Below are 23,087 nucleotides of genomic sequence, written 5' to 3'. Positions count from 1 at the left end.
CACTGCTTGTTTGAGTAATTTAAGTTGTGGTGTGATTTAATCTGCAAATAAATCTGAGGTGTATTTAATTGCAAAATAACATCTTGTTTTAAAGGCATGATTGGTATTTGGATGTTTTAACATGCAGTAGCCTTCAGAGTAACACGCACAACAGAACAAGATAGAATAATGGCTTTTCTGTTTCAAGGATTCCATTTTGTTTTAAAGATTTTATTTTCTGGAAAGATTAGCATTACTAGTACTGTTGGAGAGGAATTGGAAATATTGAAATGGAGCAGCAATGAATCCTAGCAGTGGTTGGTAACCTTTCCTCATCTGATGACAAGAAGAAACTAACAGCAGTGGGAGGTGGAGAACGCTTTAAACCTTTATGTGCACGAAATTTAAATGTGTGACTTAGACAGTACATGTGTAAATGCAGTTTCGTGCAGATTTACAATGCCAATATAACTGGGCAACTGCTTTTAGAAACGGTGGGGTGGCCAGTAATTGCTTTATGAAGTGCTCTGCGTTATATATTTTCCTTGGCTTGACGAACATCTCATCTTACAACTGTAACTGAAACCAGTTGCTATCGTTACTGTTACATAGGCAAAACACGAAGTTGGATACTGTAGGCAGATAGCTGCTGCCCTCTACAGGACGAACTAACTTCAAGGGTTGTAACACATTAAAGGTTTAGGTTACCTTTATGCTCTGTCATAGTTTCGTCTTAGTTTAACTTTTTTATTTATTTATTTATTTTTAATCAGAATTGACATACATTTAAATAGTTTTGCAGATTGGAGCCAAAAAGCCAAATTGGATTTGCACCTGCTACAGGTGCGATATCATGCAACTATACATAATATACACGACACAAAGTACAGTTGTCCTCCATAAAATGACAAGACTCACGTGTATTATATTGAGAGAGAAGACAGTTGGGACTAACACAATTGAAACGAATTTAAATCTAGATCTCTGCTAATGTGTTTAACACGTTCTTACCCCTCTTTAGGTACCTCCCCTGCACTACCGTTCTGTTACACCAGGTGTGGTAATGACAGTACGGTACTGGGGTTTCCAGACACAGAGCCCGAAGGTTTCAAAGTACGTATTCACTGCGCGCTTATTTAAAATACATTGCATTTCGGGACAATTTCTAAGAAAAACAACCATCATATTATTCTTTAACTTCGAACGCAGACGGAGAAATGAGTATCAGTGGAATTAGCCCCGCTGGTGAAAAGATTTCAAATTCCAGATCCTGGAGAAAATCGTGGGATTTGGACGGAAGCATTTTATCAAACAGACAATCAGGAACAGGTTTGTCTTTTTGGTTTATTTGGCACAGTATAGAATATCCATGGTCCTTTGGCAACTGGTCTTGGCTGTGATGTGTAGTGTTTTAAATGTTCTTGGTTATGTGTAGTGTGTTTGTGTGTGTGATTTTCTTTTTGATTTATTAATATGCTGTTAGTAAAAAAAAAAAAGGAATCTTCCCAATATTAATTATTCTAAGTTAATGTAGTTAAAGCCCAGAATCTGGATAGCAGCGCGCACACGTTAAAGTAACTTAAAACGTCAAATAATTGTCAGCTCTCAAATAATCGCAAATATTGTAAATAAACGCCGAGTCTCTGTCATTGCTATTGAAACTGCGGAGGAGCTTGAGCGGAATGAACTGCTAATAAGTGACAGCGATGAAAGTGACTCAGGATTAATACATAATAATAATAATAATAATAATAATAATAATAATAATAATAATAGAAAACGCTAAGGTAGGCCTACGTGGGCTACTGCATATTTATTTGTTTAATGCAGTTATTACGTTATTAAAAGTTTTGATAATTTTAAGCGCGTGCTGAAAGTAGGCCAGATACAAACCTCTTGGTGTATTTTAATGTGTTTTGTTGTATTAACAATGTACAAGTTTGAGATTAAACAATACATTATTTTTGATAATGATACGTATTGCTTTTATTGTTCATTTTTAAAAGCGTTTTAGAAGTTTGTATTATTATTATTATTATTATTATTATTATTATTATTATTATTATTATTATTATTAACAATGGTGGATCTAATTATGTTTTTAAATACAAATTCGTACTTCTGCTTGTTCATTTTCCAATTTTTTGCATACAGTATCCTTGTGAAACAGTGCATATAAAAAGACCGTAATAGTGCTGTCGCTTTATACTTAAGGGTGTACAGTACAATGTAATTTTGTTGTAAAACAAAACTGTTACTTAATTCCCACTGACACACAACCTTTTAGCAAAGTTGCTGGAGTGTTTAAATGGAGTTACGATGCTGCTACAAGGTTGTGTGTTCGCGGCTTATCAATGACCGCATGAAGCACGTGAAGCTAGAGATCTATAACCACCGCTAATAGCCGGTCTCCAATACTCGCCGGGTCTGCTGTTGTAAATATAACTGAAGTTTTATGGTAGGTTAGTATTGCGTATCGATAAAAAGAATATGACTGTGAAAATATAAACGAGGGAACAAAACTACCTAACTTTGCATATAGGTAGCAGCAGAAGCATTGTTCGCAGCTTGATTGCGACATTTGGTTTCTGACTGTTTTTGAAAATGCACATGCCTTGATCAGTTTGCAAGGACTGTTTTCTACCAATTCCTTACGTGTATTTTGTTTATTTTCAATCCAATTCCATTTTTTCTGAGTTTTGTTACTTTTTATATTCGTGTTCTAGTCATAGAATATCCTCTCTTGCAGAATGCTACCCAGAATCTGATTGTTTGAGGGAAGATAAACAGATCGCTTCAAAGGCGGTTCTGTTTGTTATTAACAGTGCGAGGAAAGGGGCTGTCCCCTTGTGCTCAAGTATTGCTGAACTACTTCGAGAAAATAGACGGTAAGTTTAATTCTGTAATGAATTAAGATCTGTACTTTTAAGAAAACGATAGTTTACGAATGTAACCCGGGTTCCCTTTCAATTTGAAGACTACCAACAACTATACTTTTGGGTTATGCCTGCCACAGGTCAGGTATTCACTGAGCATTTTATGTCAGAGCTGCAATAGGCTGCTCTGAGGAGTGAGGTTCCCAGAGATCACGTTGTCTTTTGCATCGAACCCGCCAATGCCAGTGATGTGACCCCGCAAGGTTTGTCGGTCATCTTCTCTTTCAGGGAACGTGGGTTACATTCGTAACCTATCGTTCCCTTTCAATTTGAAGACGACCAACAACTATACATTTGGGATAGTATGTCAAAGCTGTCGCTAGGGACATCTCGCTACCACCAACTAATCTCTGTGGTGTGAGCATGCAACCTCAAGGACTCTTGTGTCTAATGAAGGCATAGAGGGGTCTACCACATTGAGTCGGTAGAACCTGGTGAATGTATGTGGAGTAGCCCAGCTAGCCACAGTGTGGTCACCCTCCCAGGTGAGGGTAGGACTGCATTAGTATTTGCAGTCGAAACTGTGTCCACAATCCAATGGGACAGTCCCTGCTTCAAGAGGGCTTGACCTAGGGTCCTTTCACCATGACAGACGAAGAGCTGGGGGTAACGAGGGGGGTGGGGGGGGTGGGGGGGGTGTACCTCCACTGACAGGCATACAGTGACCTTGTGGAATGAGACCTAGCATTCTGCAGTGTACTGACAACTGCACCTGTTTTTTTTTTTTTTTTTTTTTTTTTTTTTTTTTTTTTTCTTCTTGTTTTTTTTTTTTTTTTTCTGAAGCTAAGGCGGACAGGGTCCCATTCAGGGGCCAGACCCACAGTTGGAGTCTGCCCAGTTCTGAATGCCAGAGTGCGCTTCTCGCCTGACTGGGGAGATCCATGTGCAGTGGAATCTCCCAGGGCTGGCCTTGCAGCAGCTGTCTCCCGGAGCGCAGTTGGCTCAGGTCGCCACGTGCCGCAGTTGGGATCCGAACTGTCCAGGTCACCGTTTATATTAGGGGCAGACACCAACGCCTCATCCTCTCCTGTACCGGAGCATGGGAAGGAAGAATCACAGTCACCCGTCGAGACGCCTCCCTCTCTTGGTGGGAACGGTGCAGTACCTTATCGCGTCCAATAAGGCTGACTTGTCTGCATCTGGGACCCTGGCCTGTGACAGCCAAAGCTGTCTGCACACCACTACGAGAACCACAAGGCTTTTGCCCAGGGCTTGCCCTTGGAAGCCTGAGATTTGCGGAAGCGTGCCCGAGACCAAGCACAGCTCTGAGGCTACTGCTTAAGGGACGGGCGCTGATCACAACATGCCATCCAGGTAGGCCGTCAGTAGACCTGCCGTGTTGGCCAGGTGCATTACTTGTGCTTCGGTTGCGTATGCTTTTTTAAATTGGGCTTCTAATCCTACATTGGCTGTTAGGGCATACAGGGTCCTTAGACAGACCTTCTACCAGAGAGGCTTGCCATGGTGGAATCCACTGGTGGGAATTGCTCTAGTCCCAGCACCCCCGCACCTTCCAAGGAGGCCAGCGCGGCTGTGTGTTTGGAGACACTCGGCGCTGAGACCCGTCTGGGCCAGAAAGATTGTGCCTCCTCCAGAAAATCCAGGAACACTAAAACAAATTGGCATGGAAACTGCCTTCATATTTTTCAGCAGTGATCAATACAAAACAATATAGTGGACAGCACTTAAGTAGGAATTATTAATTATTCACAAGTGATAAGTATACATAATTTAGGGCAATATACAGGGGCGGAGAATAACGCTAAAATGATATAAAGTCCTTAGTGTATGTCAAAAAGCTTCATGACCATGGCCTGTATAGAGATTAAATGAGTTTAAAAGGTCCAGATATTTAAAACACACATACAATACAGGGTGAATTGAGCATCAGCATTGGCTTGGCAATTAGGTATTTTACACAACAATGCACAGCTACACGGGTCACCATTGTCTGTCTGTCTGGATACTTTTCATGGAAGGCTGATGCCCAGGACTTGCATACATGAACACTAAGTCCACATGTTCATCAACACAGTACGGTATGTGTTCCTGGCACACCACCAAAACACAGAACATTTTACAATGTATTCTCACAACTAATGGGATTGGTATGCCTCAGAATGAAAAGCTGCAAAACAGTGGCTCATTAAAATTATGCTTGACTACACCGATTACCACTGGGGGAAAAATAATGCAGCTTATTACTTTTAATGATGGGATAATGTGGTGTGTATAACAAATGCATTCTTGGACTGATTGTGTGCCGTGGATGTTTTATGGGTGAGCCCTTCCTGCCCAATTGAGAGGACCTTGCCTAAGGGAGTCACGACTTGTTTGCACATTTGTTAGTATTAACAGTTTTGAAGTAACAGAATCATATTTCAGTATTAATGATAAACACAAAACACATAATGATGATAAGTATAGTAATCATAATGGTTGTCATGAACTGTTATGCTAACAGATGTTGCATAGTTATCCACAAATGCATATGAAACATCTTGACAGAAAATTACAGAGCAAGGGACAGTGACTGCAGCACGCAGATGTGCTTTCCGCTTTGTTCTCAGCCATGTTTAACTTCCGATATTAAAGAGTAAACTGGTTCTCTCTACAGCTGTCTTTCTGCTAAATTCAGTGCTGATGTGAATTACTAACTGGTACCTTTTTTCATGATTTACAACAATGATTTGGATCCACCTGCTCAAGTATAGAATCCGGTTAACATTCATCACCCTGCCACTGCCCAGAGCTACTTGGTGCAAACTATGAAGAGGCATTGCAAAAATGAAATGTACCATTTTCACAGGGGATCGTGGATAGTATGAAACAGCATGCCTCCAGTTTATAAAAACAGAATCACAAATACTGAATACATTACTGAGTGAGTGTGTTAGTTTGTAAGCAGAATCCATTTTCTTTTTATGGAGAAAGATCAGAATACTGTTCATAGTACTGACTTCAGACTGAGCCAGACATTCTGAGGAGTTTGTAACAGAGCTGCGGGGGGACAGATTTGCTTGCTAAGATCCCTTACACTCCCAGTGTCATTTCACTCTCACCACGGGTTCCTATAAAACCACTAACAGGCAGGCTATACAGTTTATAAACAAGTATAAGTTTGTGTTAAAATATACCGAGCCTTGTTACCTAAAATGTTACTGACCTTTATAGACTGTGTAAAAAGGAAAGCCTGATAAGTTCTATATGAACAGTCACATTGTTCATTAGCGAGCAGTTACCTTTTGAATAGTCTTTATTCAGTTTTCAGAGTATTACTCTTGTGCAATTTGTACCCTTTGCCCTGAACCAAGAAAATAGGCATGACAAGGTTACACGATAATCTCAGTTGTTTGACGCACGCATTCATTGTTACAGATAAACCATTTTACTCCCAATTCACTAGTAGATCTGATATAAAAACCATGAGAGAAAGATGGAAGGGCTGGGTACAAAAAAAAAAATACTATGAGTGACAAAACGTTACAGATAAATCTGTAATAACCTTAAGTCAACCAAGTCAAATGCTTTGACTCATGCCTTCACCACAACATTGTGGAATTGTGCAAGTTACACTAGGCGAGTGTGTCTGTACAGTAGCAATACCTTGACAGGACTGGAATACAAATTTAAAATAAACACAACAACTGCAACACAGAGTAAGTAAAATACTATTTTATCAAACAGAACTACAGCTTGACAATGGCATCATATTATGTTGGGCTAACTTGACATACTGTTTCAAATCTGTGAAACTGCTTATTAAAAAAAAAAAAAAACCCGTCTCTGTGGGAGATGCGCCTAATGCTGTTAAAGAGCTCCTCCTAAAGACCCAGCAGTGAGATGTCTGGAAGATTCTCTCCTGCTTCACTGAGTGTGTGCTTTTAATCACTCTGGCAACTGTGAGGTGACTGAACCTCCTGCTGTGAACCTCCACTGAACATTAACTTCCTGTATTCTTCAAATTCATTGGAAATGAAAAACAAGTGAGCAAACCTGTCTGCTAACACTTTGGTTGTTCAGCTTTCTTAATGGAAAGAGATGTAGATTATCTTGCGGCTTTCCAGCCTGGCTAGAGAAGATGTATTTGAAATAGAGAGGTTAGAGTCCAGGTATGGATGGCTATTTACCACTCTTTTGAAAAGGGCTCAGCATACTTTTTTGAATGAATTGTTTTGAATGACGAGATGATTATATCTAATAGGAATGCATGCATATGTGGTTTCTAAGCTACTGAAAACACATTTAGGTAAAAATGTCAGTAGCACATATATTTACGATGAACCACAGTGTTTAATTAATGCACATTAAGAACATTCAGGAGCAGGAATTGTATACAGTAGCAGTATTGCTCTGGGCAGATTATAGTTGAGGCTGCCAAACTAGTATACCAGCTTTTGCTTGCATATATTTAGGGAAGCCGTTCATCAAAGTGGAGAAAAAGACATGACAACCAGTTTATCTATTTTCCTTCAGACAGTCTTTACTCAATAGTCATCTTTAATGTTTTACATTCCAGCGTTAATACTAGGGTCATTGAGGGTAAGTTTGTGGTGAAGGTTTGTATTTTAAACTTCAGACCCCAGTGAAAATATTATTGGAAAAACATAAGTTAAATTCACGCCACCCTCATTCTGAATTCTCTGTTCAATAGAGTTATATATTTAGCTTTGTTGTAAATGTAATTAATTATATTTTTGTTTTTTGCCTACATTACTCGACCCTCACACAATATAAAAAATATAATGCTTAAGAAATACATAACTATGTCTTCTGTTTAAAGGTCATTCTTGTCACATTTTAACATCATTCCATGTATTGATGTGAGAGGAAACTATTATGATTCGTTCACTTGAAATATAACAAGACTAATTACATTAAACACTGCTCAAAAACATACCAGAAATCTCTCTTTTTTTAAATTCTTGGATTGTTTGAAATATCACTCACTACTCAGTGTGCCTTGGGTGCCTGTCACTGTCTTGGTATAAGTGGGCCAGTTCTACTACTTCTTGGTAAAAACATTATTTTTGTACACAAATCTCTGAAGACTTAGAATTGTAATACAAGGCTGTAGCGATTTCAGGTATTTAATAAAAACACATTTCTCATTTCTTCCTAGATTACAGAAAACTGTAGAAGCTCAAAAGAGATTGATCAAGCTGCTGAGGAGCACGCCGCCAGCTTTCCAGGACTGCAGTTCCACTGACTCCCAGACCTGCCCTTGCTGCAGCTCTTCTTCTACCAACTCAAAGACCTGCCCTCGCTCCAGCTTCTCTTTTACCAACTCCCAGACCTGCCCTCACTCCAGCTCCTCTTCCAGCAGCTCCTCCCCCTCCACCCTGCTCTCCACCACAGAGGTATACAGGGCAGGGGTAACAGCAAAAAGAGTTAACAGAAAACTGGAAAGATTACCTAGAGTTTTTTTTTCAAGTTCACTTTTCTAACTCATCTCACGTCCTTTGCAAATTTGGAAGAAAAAGAGACGTTCCTCTGAGATGTAAAGGAGTTTTAGATAAGGCCTACAAAATATGTGCAAATATCACAAGGCTCAAGTTTAAAAAAGTTTCCGCATAGAAAGAAAGCATTTATTACCAAGCTATATAGTAGTTTTCCATTGATTTCTAACCTTACCGGTTATACACAATACTTTAACTTGTAGTTTAGTGCATGGTATGTGTCGGCTTATAGGCAGAAGAGAGGTTTGAGCTAAAAGTGAAATGTTTTGTTTCTTACTGAGATGGTATATATTTGCTAGCTATGTTTTATCAATATAAAACTGTATTTATTTCATCAAAGCAGGCACTGAAAAACAGACTAAATAATGGGTAAATGTTTGTGAGCAATACCCATAGTCATGATATTTGGCAATTCTTTTTAAATTCTCAATTATCTTTTATCAGCTTTTTCTAAAATGAAATCCTTGAGTCTTAAGATCAATGTTCTTAATACCAAGATAATATTAGGTTAGTTGAACATTTTTACCTGCTATAGATTGTAAGCTTCACTAACTGTAATTTAATTATTTGATTTTATAAGTAAGGTACTGTTTGATCTGCTAAAGAGCACTGAAATTCCAGACAAGCAAAGCATGTTGCCTGCTAAAATGAAATTAAGTCTTCTGCAATTTGAGAACTTCGCTTTTCATCAGGGATTAGCAAACAATTGAGGGAGGCCAAGTGTATTATTTCAAATATAGAACAGTATACATATCTGTGAAAGTTCGATGGAAAATCATAATGGATGAAAAGGTTGCCCATTTTACTCCAGATAGATAATCTTCAAATATATGAAAAAAAAAATTGAATGAGCAAACGTCTCACAAGATCAGAGCTACACAAAAAATCTATTTTACTGAAATGATGAGCGATATAAGGTGGACCTTTGTTGTATTTATTCAGCAAGAGACATCAGGCTATATTCTCAAACTGTTTACTCTAGATTGTCATTAGCGCATTCTTTTCAAGAAGGAAAATTACACCAAGTAAAGTTTCCAAACCATAAAGAAGCAATTCAGACGTTTAACAGTAGAGCTTATAAATTGCCTGAGGGTGTATTTTTTGTTTTTTTAATGTATATTAGTTTTTCACTTCTTAAAAATACAATTTGGGTTAAATAGATTTGAGAATCTAACTCACAGTCTTTAACTGATGGGCAGGAATAGCAAAGTTTAAACCAAAGATATTGGCTTTAAAGGGCAGCAGAAAATATAAACATAATGAAATCTACTGGACAATAAAAATGCTTGTGTTACTCCTTTGCTATTTAAATTGTAGCACAGCCACCTGGTGCCATCAGCTGGACATAGTTAGTAGAATAGAGAACCTAATCGTAAATTAACATTGATCTCCAACTACATGCAAAAATAAAAGAAAACATGCAAGTTACAGTAGCTTTGCTGTCACTGCATAGTTGAGTTTATTTCCATGTACCTTGTAATAGCAACTGTATAGTGTGTAGAGAGAAATGCCTTAGGTGCTGCAGTAGTAAAGAATCATTAACTATGATTATTTTAATATATTATACTAAAATAATGAGCTAATATGGCCTATTTATTTTGACCTTGATTCAGCGCTGGAAAACACTAATTGTTAAGGATGGTGAATTACCAGCAACCTTTAAAAAACTGCCAGTGTCTCTGTGAAACCAACATTAGAATACTAGGCTTGGGGCTTTTGCCTAGAATAAGATTATCTATGTCACCCACCTGGGACATAGAGAGTAGTGTAATAAACAATTCACGAGGCGTGAGCTGGGGGTAGAGATAGGGCAGAAGAAGCAGAAGGGAGCGGTTAGTAGGACAGAGTGCCGGCTAGAAAGGACCGGACCTAGGAGAGAAGAGCAGGCGAGGCCCACTCTAGTAGCAGACCAGTGAAGCTGGACATGGAAGCTAGGATAGAAAGTGGTCACTGACTGAGGGCGGCGATGCCGACACGAGCCCAGGGGCGAAGGACCCAGCAACCGTAGACAGGATACAGAAAGTGGTCACTGACTGAGGGCGGCGGTGCCAACACGAGCTCAGGGCCGAAGGCCTAGCAACCAAAGACAGGATACAGAAAGTGGTCACTGACTGAGGGCGGCGATGCCGACACGAGTTCAGGGCCGATGGACCTAGCAACCGAAAACATGTACGAGGGTTATGACTCGTGGAGCCGCCCCTCAGAGGAGGATGGTCCCGGGAGACTGGGACACGAAAGGAGATAGAGAGGGAGAGGTACCCAGCATCTGAGACTTCTGTAAAAGGCGCTCGTTATACCCCCAATTGGCCGAGACTTTACGCTGCCTGGGACCTGAGATAAGAACAAGGCATAGAGGTTTGTATGGAACTCGAGCATGAGTAGCCACGTCCCAAACTGAGACAGAGTATAGAACAGCCTTGAGTGAGGCAAGATGAGCGCAGGAGCTACGAAAGAACAGAGTGTAGCCGGGGGTCCGCTCTGACTCACACGGTGAAAACCCCCCTGAAGGTCAAGTGAGGCTGAAGCCTGCCCTGAGGTCGGGGAAATGATGATCACTTGCCCCCCAGAGACGACCGATGCGAAGGCATGTAAGAGAAGGTGGAGGAGGGGAGGAGGAAAATGAAACGCTAGACAGCAAAGGTGCAAGTGATCAGGGCTTAAATAGTAAATAGGTACTAATTGACAGGAAATTGGAAACCCCCTTGCTGCACGCCTCCTGAACTACGCAGGCTAACATTTAGATACATATCTGTAAGTTCTTTTGGCAAAGCATGGATGATCACATCATATCTCAGAGTATAGGTTCACAGGGTGTTCAGAAAGTGCCATACCAAAAATATTCAGGGTCAGTTTCGTACATATATTTTTCAAGTTACATATTGTACCTTTTCCCTTTTGAGTTTTTTTTGTTGTTGCATAGCAACACATTCGCTACTTTGACCTCATTGTTCTTTTCTATCCCAGTGTTCTTTTATCCTGGTAGAATAGGAGGCTGGCAGGAGTGTGGATTCCTTCTGCAGGTCCCTCAGGCTCTTTGCGCTGCTCTCACATGCTGCTGACGGAAATTTGATTTTGCAGTATGCGCTGGCAGAAAAGAATGTTATTTGTACATAGGATTAAAAAGGAACAGCTCAACCCCCATTGTCTGAATTATGAGGAACCAAACTAATATCAATTGTTGATGTGCCAAACTCTTTCAATGTTAGCCGTGTTTACCTCTTGAGGGCAAATACTGAGAACACTGCTGTAAGCAAAGCTTTCATGTTGTTCTTTTGGAAACTGGGTCCAGTTATTCAATTAATTAAATTAATTAATTATAATGCATCATACTAAGGCTTTTTTCAATTGGAAAAAACATCATATTTATATTTAATCATGATAATACTTTTAAGTGTTTAAATATTTACACAGTACACTCATAGAGGTCCCTCTCAGGTACTTTGCACTTGTAAAGTTTTTGCTCTATGAATAATAAGTGGATGTTATTGGGTAGTTTTTAGGGTGTACAAATATATGTGCTAATGTAGATTTTTAGGATGGCGTATGTCTGTGTATGGCAGACTACCGACACAAGTAGAAGTAAACGGACCAAGTCTGAAAGCTGAAGTCTGTTTAAGCACTGTGTGTGTCGATATAACATTGTGGCAAAGTGGTTTGTAGTGCTCCGGTGTATAGGTGAGTTGAGGTGCTCCAACAAAGGACAAACACGAAGTCTACCGGTCAGGTTTCTTTTAATGCCCTTTTTAAACCGGGTTTCAAATAATAAAGCTGGCTCTACCCAGCAATGGGTATTGCCAGTGAAAACTGGACCCAAAATAATAAAGCTGGTTCTACCCAGCAATGGGTATTACCAGCTACAAAACAAAGGGGTTGCAGTCCCGAAATAATAAACACAAAAACACGTCTCCAAACTGGGTGCTCTGGTGCAGGTGCGGTGCTCTGAGTGCTGGTGCTCGTGCGCGTTCAGGTCCGGGCTTCTTGCTGCAGCTCCAGCTTCGTATCAGCTGTCTGGCAAAACAAACACAATACTCTTCAATGAACCCACACTTCATTCAAGATTCCGTCCTTGTCTCCTCCCATTAACCACAACAAAGGAGCCGATTACGGCGTCACGTCCCCCTAAAGTACCTTAAGCCCCGCCCCCTCCGATAGCTAGTTCAATCACGTCTCCTCCAATTCATCACTGAAACTTCGCTCATCGTACTAGGGCGATGACTCCAGGTACCGTAACGGCGCCCTCTTCCTGAATGGCCGGCTCCCGACTGTCCCCAGGATGAACTGCCCGACCATTCAGTAGGAAGCCCGCAGCTCCTGTTGTACAGTGCCCTCACTGGTCGAGAGGGAGATTTTTGATTCGGATTCATTCGCTCTCCGTCACAAACATACAGAGACGTTCACCATCTTATAACTCAATTATAAACTGATTTATTTAATACACAGCTTAAAGAGCCACCTATGCTTGTCATCTAATTATTACCAACCTTTATTTTATCTATTGTGAATTTCATTGAAAAGAGGGCAGAGTTTGATGAAGAGAATACCATTAAGGTATGCGTCTGACTGTGATGTCATTGTTTTGAATGTATTTTGCAGGAACGGAATTCCGAGAGATGCCTTATGAATGATTTTTTGAAGTGGCACAGCTAATGTTATGAATAAGGTTTCTCTGTGATGCGTGGTGGAATACAGGTGACATGTGTGCTCTGATTGGCTGAAAGATCTCTGTTCTTTTTTATGACACTCAGGACCGGTGGAGCCCCTCATCCAGCTCAAGGCGACAGAGTTTATCCTTGCAGGGAGAGAGTCGAAGCCCCCACTCTTCCGCTCTCCCTACTCTGGTTGCCTTGAAGGAGTCAGCAGACACCTTGACCAAAAACAGACCACAGGGCAAAGGGGTGCTTTCGGTTAGTATTATTTGTGAGGGATTTTCATGCTTGTGATTTGCTTCTGTGTTTATTGCCCCTCGGGTGCCTAAAGCCTGTCCTGGAGCTCCACCCTCTTGCTGATTGAGCACGGTTCATTTCACATTTCACAGGTTTCATTTCTACAGCATGATAACATCACCAGTTATTGTCATGCTCCAGTTAAATTCACTCATTTTTAGTCTTACAACTTACTCTCATCCTACTTAATATAACTTTGGAAACAGAAGCAATGGATTAGAAGGTTTACATGCAACTGAGTGGCTGTAAAGAATTGAAATGTTCTGATATATAAAAGAATGGTAGGCGACTAACATATAGAACACGGCAATGCACGTTTACAGTGTTGTGCTTTTAGTAGTAAAATATATTGAGCATGTACGATGTAGTAGATTGCATATTTTAAAACAACATAATATACACTATTGTAACCATTTTTGCTCAGTCCCTTTGAAGTGATATTAAAAGGGTTGGCTATACTGACCAATGAATAAGCTTCCAATATGAAATGTCAACCGACTGCTTACAGTGTTGCAAGAAAAATCCCTGTTGTATGCACTACTACATTTTGTGATGGAGGCAGCAGTCATATCGAATACCATGGTTTGCCCTGTGTGTGTGTGTGTGTGTGTGTGTGTGTGTTTTATTATTTTGGGATTTACTTTTGTTTCGCTCATATTCAGACTCATGCGAAGGATAATGTTGCTACGTTTCCTGCAGTCCAGGCTTCCAATGCAGAGCACTGTCCCAGGCCTCAGAGCGCCCAGAGAAAGAATGCAGGAATGTTACAAGAGGAAGGTACGCTAGGAATGAGAAACATTTAACAAATAATTTTGGTACAACGGAACGCATTTCAAAATGACAAAACAGATTTGATCAAGTTTATTCTCACCTCAATAGGCAACAGTGAGTGACTTGCGACTTTATCAGCTAGTTTCAGACTATGATTAACAATAGTCTTTGAGTAACTTGCCTAAGGTAGCATTAGGTAGTACAGGCTTAGTGCTAATCAAGGTGTGTAAAACCAGCCACACATGTTTGTTTTTGTAAACCCTGCTGCTTTGCTACATCAGTTGCTCACATAAACCATTTCATATTCACAGTGTGATGGAAACTAGTAATTATTGTTTATAATTATTTGGCACACAAGTGTTGCTGAACTTCTTGTTCAGCAAAAACAAATCATTTCACTGCTACAGTGTGTAAACCAATGGCTATATCAATGACCCAGACCATTTACTCTGACTTAAGGTTTTATGGATGGTTCACATCAGTTTTGTTTTTTCCCAGTTTTCAAGTATGGAGGAGGTATTCAAACACTCTCTTCCAATGACCGAGAAGTTACAGAGAATGATGTGAAACACCAGGTTTGTTTGAAACATCCCAAGTACTGACTAGTAAAGCTATGGATAATTTTGTACAAATATGTAGCAGGAGCATGGACAAGCCTAGGTCCTCACCCAGACCCATACTTTACATGCAGAGTAGTCAACCCACTGCGTTAACTTCCCTTTTCATATACAGTATAATCTGAACATGTAACTTGAAAAGTGTTCAGAGAGTGGTAAGAAAACAAGTACAGTGCTAGTTATTGTCTAAAATATAAACTGGAAAGATAAACTATATAAGAAATTTAGTTTTCAAAAGTGAAGAAGCAGTCATATACAGAAACTTCAGAATTGAGATGTCTGAGAATCGCTGTGATTCACAAGAAACCCAATACACACTGGCTTTGCCAGTAACAGGGCTTCATTGGCTCTGATTCCTGAGGGTGCATTGACTTGCTGCTGTTCATAAACAGCTCTGGGAATGCACAGAGATTTAAACCTGTATCTCCAGTTGCATGCTTGCATCGTTCTGTTATGTATTGCATATTTGTAACACTTCCTTTGTTCTTTATCAGCAAAAGGGAAACAACAAAACCAGGCGACTTCTGTCAGAGCAGAGAGAACAAGAAATGAATTTTTATCTTCCGGGTCACAGCTCCGAATCTAGTTGCTCTCTGGGACAGCTAGATGTATCGTCTACGGACAGGTGAGGCTTTTCTTTAGACATGAGCAATCAGAAGTTTTCTTCCATTTGTTAATAAAGGCTTTTTTATGTTCATCCTCCTCACAATGAAGGATATTTGATACCCTTTTTCATTTTAATGTATTATTTGCCATAGAGCAAATTAACAGACTACGTGCTTGGGGGCTTATTTACCTGAACATTAGTGCATTAGTGCAGAGGGTTTAACCTTGTAATTTTCATTTTTGCCTGTAAGCTAATTACAGGGTGAGCAATGCTTCATCCTCTTCTAGTAAAATATTCTTAAACCTAGATGAACTGCCAGGTAACTTGAACTACTGTCTTTACGGATGTTAGTGTTGTATGGGTTTACATGAAATCAAACATATAGTAAAAGAAGAAACATAAAACTGCAAAAGCTTCAGTGGCGTTGCCAAAGTCGACTCACCTCTTTTTTTTATGTGTAGGCTTACTAAGCCCTTTGTTGGGTCCCTTTTGGAAAAGGATAGAAAATAAATGAGACTTATCTAACATTTAGTTTCATGATATGGCTTTTATCACTTGAATGTGTCACAGCTGCATGCCTGCATTATAACAACCACCCATGGCATTTCTTTATCTTGCTGGAATGCTAATCAAAGCTCTCATATAATACCACATTGTAGAGTGATTTTTTCCAAGTGTTATATTATAAGCAAACTGGAATTTGAAACTTAACAATGTGAACTGTAAAAGTTTTTATAGGTTTGCTTGTTTGTATTTATGAAAGCGTGTGACTTGTATCTTGTTGGATTGATTTTTGTATAAATGAGCTTCAGAAACTCTCCATATGGGGCTTAGGACACTGTTCCACTGGCTCCCAGAACACAAATGGCATGTTCCAGATCTTGATTAAGCATGGTCTGGTCAGATCACAGTTTTCTTCTTTCGTTTGCTTTGTTCAAACCTTTAAAGGAAGCAGCATTTGAAGCTGGATGATCGGGTGCTGATAGAAAGGAAACTGAAAGGAGTTGTACGGTTTATTGGATACCTGGCCACTACGAACACCAAAGAGATCTTTGTTGGTGTGGAGTTAGACATGCCCTGTAAGTAATACAGTTTTGCAGCCCCCCCCCATCCCCAAGGTTTTAAAATATATATTACAGTCAATGGAAAGTCCCCCTAAGTGTGTGTGTGTACACTGCTGTGCAAAAGTCTTAGATTGTCTTAGTTGCATTTTTCTACTCCGATGCATTATGAGCATCAACAATTTACTCAAAGCTTCCACTAGTGTTTTCTACTATTATATGCATTATATTGCATAAAGAAGGAAAAACATTGAGTGAAATAGCTTGCATCACTTGATTTTCAAGGTGTGGCTTCCAAAGCATAATCAACAAGTACAGAGAAACATCATCAGTAATTGACAAACCCAGGACTGGAAGACCCAAAAAGCTGTCTAACAAGGATGAGCAATACTTGAAGATAATATCCTTAAGGAATAGAAAGAAGACAAGCGTTGGATTGACAACAGAACTGGCAGAAGGCACAGGTGTCATTGTCCATCAAATCAACAGTATGAAGGTCACTCTTGAAATCAGGACTTAAAGGATGTGATGCAGTAAGGATACCTCTGTTAAGAAAGGGGAACAAGACTAAAAGGCTAAAATTTGCACAAAACAACACAAAATTGGACTATGGAACAATGGTCAAAGATGCTTTGGACTGTTGATGTTCAAATATTGCTCATCTTGTTAGACAGCTTTTTGGGTCTTTCAGATGATGTTTCTCTGTACTTGTTGATTATACTTCGGATACCACACCTTGAAAATCAAGTGATGCGAGTGATTTCACTCAATGTTCTTCCTTCTTTATGCAAGTCAAAGTTGCTATAATAGTAGAAAACACTAGTGGAGGCTTTGAGTAAATTGTTGATGTTCATAATGCAACATGTCTAAGACTTTTGCACAGCAGTGTATATATTGAAAAGAAATAAGAAATACTGATAAGATAATTCAAGTTGAATTTCCTCTGTCATTCCTGTACTTTTCACATACGCTACAAATAATTATAAAGGCAAACAACTGAATGCGTGTATTTAACCCTACAGGTGGAGAAAGTGATGGGGAGATATATGGGAAACGATATTTCACATGCAAACCCAACCATGGCACCTTTACTCCAATATCTGATATCCAAAAGGTTTGTTTTTACATATCATTCATTAACAGGCGACAAGAAAAAATACATTATTTTTGTTTGTTTGAAACTTTTTCTTGCATTTTATCTTTTAAATGAAAATGGAACCATAACATTAACCATAAGAAAGTGAACATTTCTTAAATATACTCGGTGATCAGTTTTTAAAAAAAAGGCAGCTTACTTGAGAACAGAAGATGGGAATGGAATTGTTATGAGGTGGTGTTGCAAGTGCGTCAGAAAGTTGTCCACATTTTGGAACCTGTTATATACTTTATTTACTGAACGGACTTTAACAACACCTTTTCTTCATAGCTTTCTAAACCAACTGCCCTGCCTGATTCAGGAAACACAGCAGTGAATATGCCAGACTCCAGCGACTCGGATTGCAGCAAAAGTACCTCAAGGAAGAGCTGCAAGAGATCACTTCGAAGGACAAGAAACCAGCTGCATATCAACGCCTTGGTTCACTGTGAGCCACTGATCAGAATCGCTAGTGACAAAAGCGCCGAGGCACACAGCAGTCCTCCAGTGCAGAGGAACTACAACAGAGCGACACCACTCCCTTCTCTGTCTCCTGGCTACACGACTGAATGCTCAAGGCCAGTGGACGTGAAGGGGTTTCAGAAGGTTTTTTAATCTGCATAATAAAAAACGGGGTTCCTTTTTCTGGTATCGTTATTTTGTTCATTGTTATTTTTCTACTGATATTAGGGGAGCAAGTTTATCATTTCTACTTGTATGCTTCAGAATGAGCAGCTTCTCTGTACAAGCCTGAATAATAAGTAAATTGTAACTTGGAAAATATACATGCCCAGGCTTCAGATGTTTAAGAATGATAACTTTTTGCAATGGCAACTTAACTGGAAAATGCAGCCCCTACAACTAAACAGATATTTCCCTTCAGTGGCTCACATGATCCTTTAATATGACATGTGCGTCTCCCTCCCAAGTTGGGTAGAGTGGTTTAATCTGTATTGTTTAGTGTAAAGTTAGGGCTTCTGATTTTCGGTTTTTATTCATTTCATTTTTCTGTGCTTATTTTTAGCTGTTTTCGAGTTTAATGTAAATTTTGCGCTTTTTATATTGTTATAGTGTTTTCGGTTACTTTCCAAAATTCTTGGACGTTTTTTTTCTGTCACAATATATATGTATGAACTGGACGGTACTTGCACACTTCAATTGTACCTTCTTTCCTTTGCTGTCTTCCACAACTAAATCGTTATGGTCACAACCATATTCTTCTGATGTTTCTGTGTGTTTAGTCATTTTTTTGAATTTCAACACAATTTTTAATTCAGCTTTAAATTGGTAAAATAGGTTTATATCACTTGAGGAGGAATAGTCCTCCGCTTCTAGTAACTGTAATCTCGTTTTAAATCTTGCACGCATGTTACAAGTCCTCCAATAGAAATGTGTGAATGTGCTGTCACTCAGTATTTGGGGTGGGTTTAAAGTATTCAGAACAAATCAATGTGAGATACAAGTGAGGAAGGAGGGACATTGCCCAGCTGCACTGATAAAGTTTTTTTTTTCTTTTGAAGGTTGTAACCACACTGATTTCTTAAGTCTTGTACAGTATGTTAATGTTCTTAATAGTCCTTATTAAAAATAAACAAAATATTTATTTTCCAAAGCTGTTCTCTTTTATTAACAGGGTCGTTTTAGTTACAGTAGCAAGCGTTCAGGTTTAGCTAACCTTTCCTTGTATCTATACACTTAAAGTTGTTCTCCCTACCATAGAGAGAGAATGGGTTGTGGTACTGATTAGCTGTGATCCTGAGTCTCAGCCAGGCATAGATTGTCACAATCTTGCAATATAGAGTTAGCAGTGGTTTTCCTTATGCCAGGCTGTGGAGTGCTCCTCTGGTGAGTGTGCTCAAAATGGAAATGCCCCTGTCACAGTGTGATGTGAGCAGATATAGCGTACAGGAGACACAAAGGATCAGGCTCCAACAATTAGTTATAAGGAACTATAAGATTGACTTTGGGAGGTGGGACACAGCTATATCTTAACCTAGTAACATCCCGTTACAAGGTTACTGTAACTATAACGTACCACAGGTGTCACTGCTTTTTAAAAAGGATCTGATATGCATAATCGGGAAATGCAATAGGTAGAATCTTGTGCTTGAGCCAATCTGGCATGGGATACTATTGCCCAATACTATTTGATTAGTCTTATAAGATTCCGATTTTTTTTTAGACATTTCAAACGTTTTAATATTGTTGCTAGGATAGAAAACATAATGCTACAAGATATTTTTACATTATTTGTAAAACACTTTTTTTTTTTCTTCTTCTTCTTTTGACTCCAGTTGAGGACAATCCAGTTTGGCAAAATGGACATCATAACCTTCACAATGGACCAAGGAACTAAATCTCTAGCCAACAGTGATACTGTATAACACATTTAACACAGAGCTATAATATTTAAAGACTTGCTTTCAGTTTCAACAGCCAGCTATTTTCCTTTTGGAAAGAAAATGTTAGAAGCTGTAGTTAAATTCCTGGGGGATATCTGAAACTGTCAAGTTTCAGCAATGAATAAAGGTAATATAAGATGGTGGATATAATCAGTAAATCCTGACTTCCATTTGGAATATCACACAAGCGATCTTCTATTGTGTGCGATTGGCTGGAGTGATTCCATTTATAGAAACACAGGAGCAATGTTACCCAACATGACCTAGCTGGATTGAACAATGGTATGAGGTAGGGTAGTATTGCTTCATCTTCCTTGGGACAGTATGCAGAACAACATACAGGTCTTCAGCTACTTGACTAATTACTTACTATATAAATAAATAAAATATAAATAAAAATTAACTTTGTTATTTCTGTGCAATCAGGTGGATTTCGGTATTCTTGCAAGAAAACCAATGTGTACCTTCATTAGCCTCGGTTTTACGATGAAAGAAAAACTATTTTCTTTATTAACTGTGAAAAGAGGTTACTTAACCCCTCTTCATATGTTTGTAGAAGGCAATAGTACTTTTGCACTTGTGTGCAGTAAAAAATCTATTTGCTGTGTTGTTTCCTAGGCAGAAATCCCAGAAAGATTAATGTATACTGCACTTAATCCAGTTATAAGCACTATATAGTAAGACCATTGTTCTGTTTTTGGTATTGCTTTGGGTTTAAGAGATGTCTAATTGTGTCCATTCCCTTGCTTTTTTAGTTTAGTTTTTTTTTTTTTATTAGTACTCCACATAAAAATAAAAATCAATATTCAATACTAACTTGTTTGCGTGTCAATTAATCCTTTTAAAGATAAGCACTAATATGTACAAAAACTATATTTTACGAAATATTAGGTCTGATCTAAATTAAGCCTCTAGAATTTAGTCACTCCTGAAGCACCATCAAACATAGGTGAGAAAAACATATAACCTTGGTGATTGTCAGGTAAAGTGTGCAGTTATTTATAGGCAAATATATAACAAAGATTCAAAGCACTGCACTTGAACACTAAGGAAATTCAAAAAGCCAATTCTTGGACTTGGTTTTAAGAAACTATTCACCAGCAAAGACATTCTGTTATTGCCAGCTGGGTTTAAATAATGAAGAAAACTCAGTGAATGAATTTTGGCAGGTGGAATCAGAAATTCACTCTAAATGAGTGCGCTGGTAGAGGATTAGGAAGACCTAAATGCAGAATACATTTAGGAATATTGCAGTCCAATTGTGCAAGATCCACGTTTCTCAACTCCAGAAGTGTGCACTCTCATTCCTCCTTCATTTATTTATTTTCAAAGAATTGGTTAATGTCCTTTACAGTAAATGAAAAAGCAGGCAAGCAAGATGGCACAGTAGGCTAATTCACTAGGATACTGTGTTGTTCTCATTGGGAGACTGGGTTCAAATCCCAGTGAACACCTTATTTTATTTTCAAAGAATGTGTTGAGTGTACCAATACTTTCCTGTGGGGCAGTGAGCTAATCCCATGGCCTTTGCTTCCTGAAGACGGCAGTTCAAATCCAGCTCCTGGAGTTGAGTTCCTGAGGTAAATCAAGGTGGTGACTGTAAGAAATTATGATGGTTACACTAACAATGTTGATTGTGTTTCCACATATTAAGTCAGTGAGACACACATTAAGACCGTAAGAATAAAGCACTTGGCAAACAAATGAAGTCAGTTAACAAAAAAAACAATGAGAGACTAAGTTAGAAAGAAACACTAGGTGAATAAATGAAAGTCTGGTGCCTCATTTGCCACGATCATGTTCTTAAAATAAACTTGAGACCAGAATACAGTGGTACATTCACCTGCACAAAGACAGATGAGTTGTTACAATATTTGTTTGTTTAAAAAAAAGTTTCATTTTGTTTCCCAGGTTCATTTCCTGCTGAAGTTTAGTGGTAGTGTTTTTTTTTTTTTTTTTTTTTTTTTTGAGCAACCTGATTACAAAAAATGTAACAGAGATCAAACATGTTTTCTTGAAAAGCTACCAATTTAGTTTTTACATTTACTTTGGTCTGTAGTAGTCTTCATGCAAGTTATACATTGTTTTCTTTTTTAAACATTAGAAAACAAGTAAAAAAAAAAAATAAAAAAAAATGGGGCTGTGTAAAGTGTTAAGGTTGCTAAGGTTCTCCTTTCCAGTGATGTGATGTTGAGGGGTATTTTTAAATGCAATGATTGTTATTTTAAGTGTTGGCCAGGGGGCTGGCATCGTGTTTTGTTTATATGTGACTGGAGTGTAACCAATGTTCCAATTCCAGACACGGAGCATTAATACAGTTAATAATACCAGACATTGTGTCCCAACAGCTACAGTTAATACAAATAGTACACTGGGGGAAGGGGAGTACAGGGGTTTCTCCTGGTAAAGGCACAACCACATGGTGTGCAGAGGGAGTCATGAGTCAGGGAAGATCAGAGGTCCCAGAGTCTCTCTCTTGCTAAAGCCACTGGTGTGTAGTGTGCAGGGGGAGCCAATCAGCCTGAGGAGCACTAGAGTTGCCAAGGCTCTCTCCTGGTAAAGTCACAGTTGCATGGTCTGCTTTCATTTCTTATCCAGTGCTGTTATCGTGTGGCCATTTCATAGAATGGCCATTTGAAGTATATATTTTTTTCTTTTTTTTTTTCTTTTTTAAACCAAAGACAGCTAAGTATCTATTTGAAATTACTCAGATTAACCATAACCCCGTGCAAAAATAGACATTTATGATATATTCTTAAAAACCCTAACCAGGTGGCAAGGAAATGGAACTGTAACATCTTGCCTTTGACAAACTGATCGGATAAAACAAGCTACATTAAAAGTACTTGACTCCTGATTGGTGAACACAGTTAGCGAATCAAACTGATACCTAATAATACCTAATTTGCATAGACCCAAATGGCTGTCCAGTGTGCATACCGGTTTAAAAATATATTTTATGATTAATAACATTTTTGTAGTACGGGGTCCACATATATTGTTCTGTGCCACAGGGAGGGGGCAAGTAGATTTGTTTCATGCATTTTGTCCCTTGGACAATCAATTTTTTTTTTTTCAAAACTCCACACCCCTGAATACACATACATATAAATAAATAAATGTATTTTTAAAGCTTACATTAAAAGTATATACTTATTCAGAAATGAAAGTGAGAAG

General features: G+C 38.8%; 1 protein-coding gene across 2 annotated transcripts; it reads left to right on the top strand.

Annotated features, from left to right (window-relative positions):
• The first annotated feature begins 1,069 nt into the window (after nucleotides 1-1,069).
• LOC121321565 lies at nucleotides 1,070-18,922 on the top strand. Of its 2 annotated transcripts, XM_041260569.1 has the most exons (11): nucleotides 1,070-1,308; nucleotides 2,729-2,867; nucleotides 8,038-8,181; nucleotides 8,221-8,275; nucleotides 13,120-13,278; nucleotides 13,980-14,094; nucleotides 14,587-14,663; nucleotides 15,200-15,330; nucleotides 16,261-16,391; nucleotides 17,396-17,487; nucleotides 17,800-18,922. In XM_041260569.1, exons 1-11 carry the CDS (start codon nucleotides 1,197-1,199, stop codon nucleotides 18,121-18,123), a joined length of 1,479 nt encoding a protein of 492 aa, XP_041116503.1. In that variant the 5' UTR covers nucleotides 1,070-1,196; the 3' UTR covers nucleotides 18,124-18,922. The 2 variants fall into 2 exon arrangements, with proteins under 2 accessions (XP_041116503.1, XP_041116502.1); XM_041260568.1 differs by having other exon boundaries at nucleotides 8,038-8,275.
• Nucleotides 18,923-23,087: the final 4,165 nt, after the last annotated feature.

The sequence above is a fragment of the Polyodon spathula genome, chromosome 10 (genome assembly GCF_017654505.1).
Source record: "Polyodon spathula isolate WHYD16114869_AA chromosome 10, ASM1765450v1, whole genome shotgun sequence".
Taxonomy (NCBI): domain Eukaryota; kingdom Metazoa; phylum Chordata; class Actinopteri; order Acipenseriformes; family Polyodontidae; genus Polyodon; species Polyodon spathula.
Note: the sequence above shows the minus strand (reverse complement) of the source record. Positions and strands in the feature narration are given on the sequence as shown.

Coding starts and splice junctions, on each gene's coding strand:
- LOC121321565 (XM_041260568.1), top strand. CDS start 1,197: ATGAGTATCAGTGGAATTAGCCCCGCTGGTGAAAAGATTTCAAATTCC. Junction 2,868..8,037: donor CTACTTCGAGAAAATAGACG/GTAAGTTTAATT, acceptor ATTTCTTCCTAG/ATTACAGAAAACTGTAGAAG. Junction 8,276..13,119: donor CCCTGCTCTCCACCACAGAG/GTATACAGGGCA, acceptor TATGACACTCAG/GACCGGTGGAGCCCCTCATC.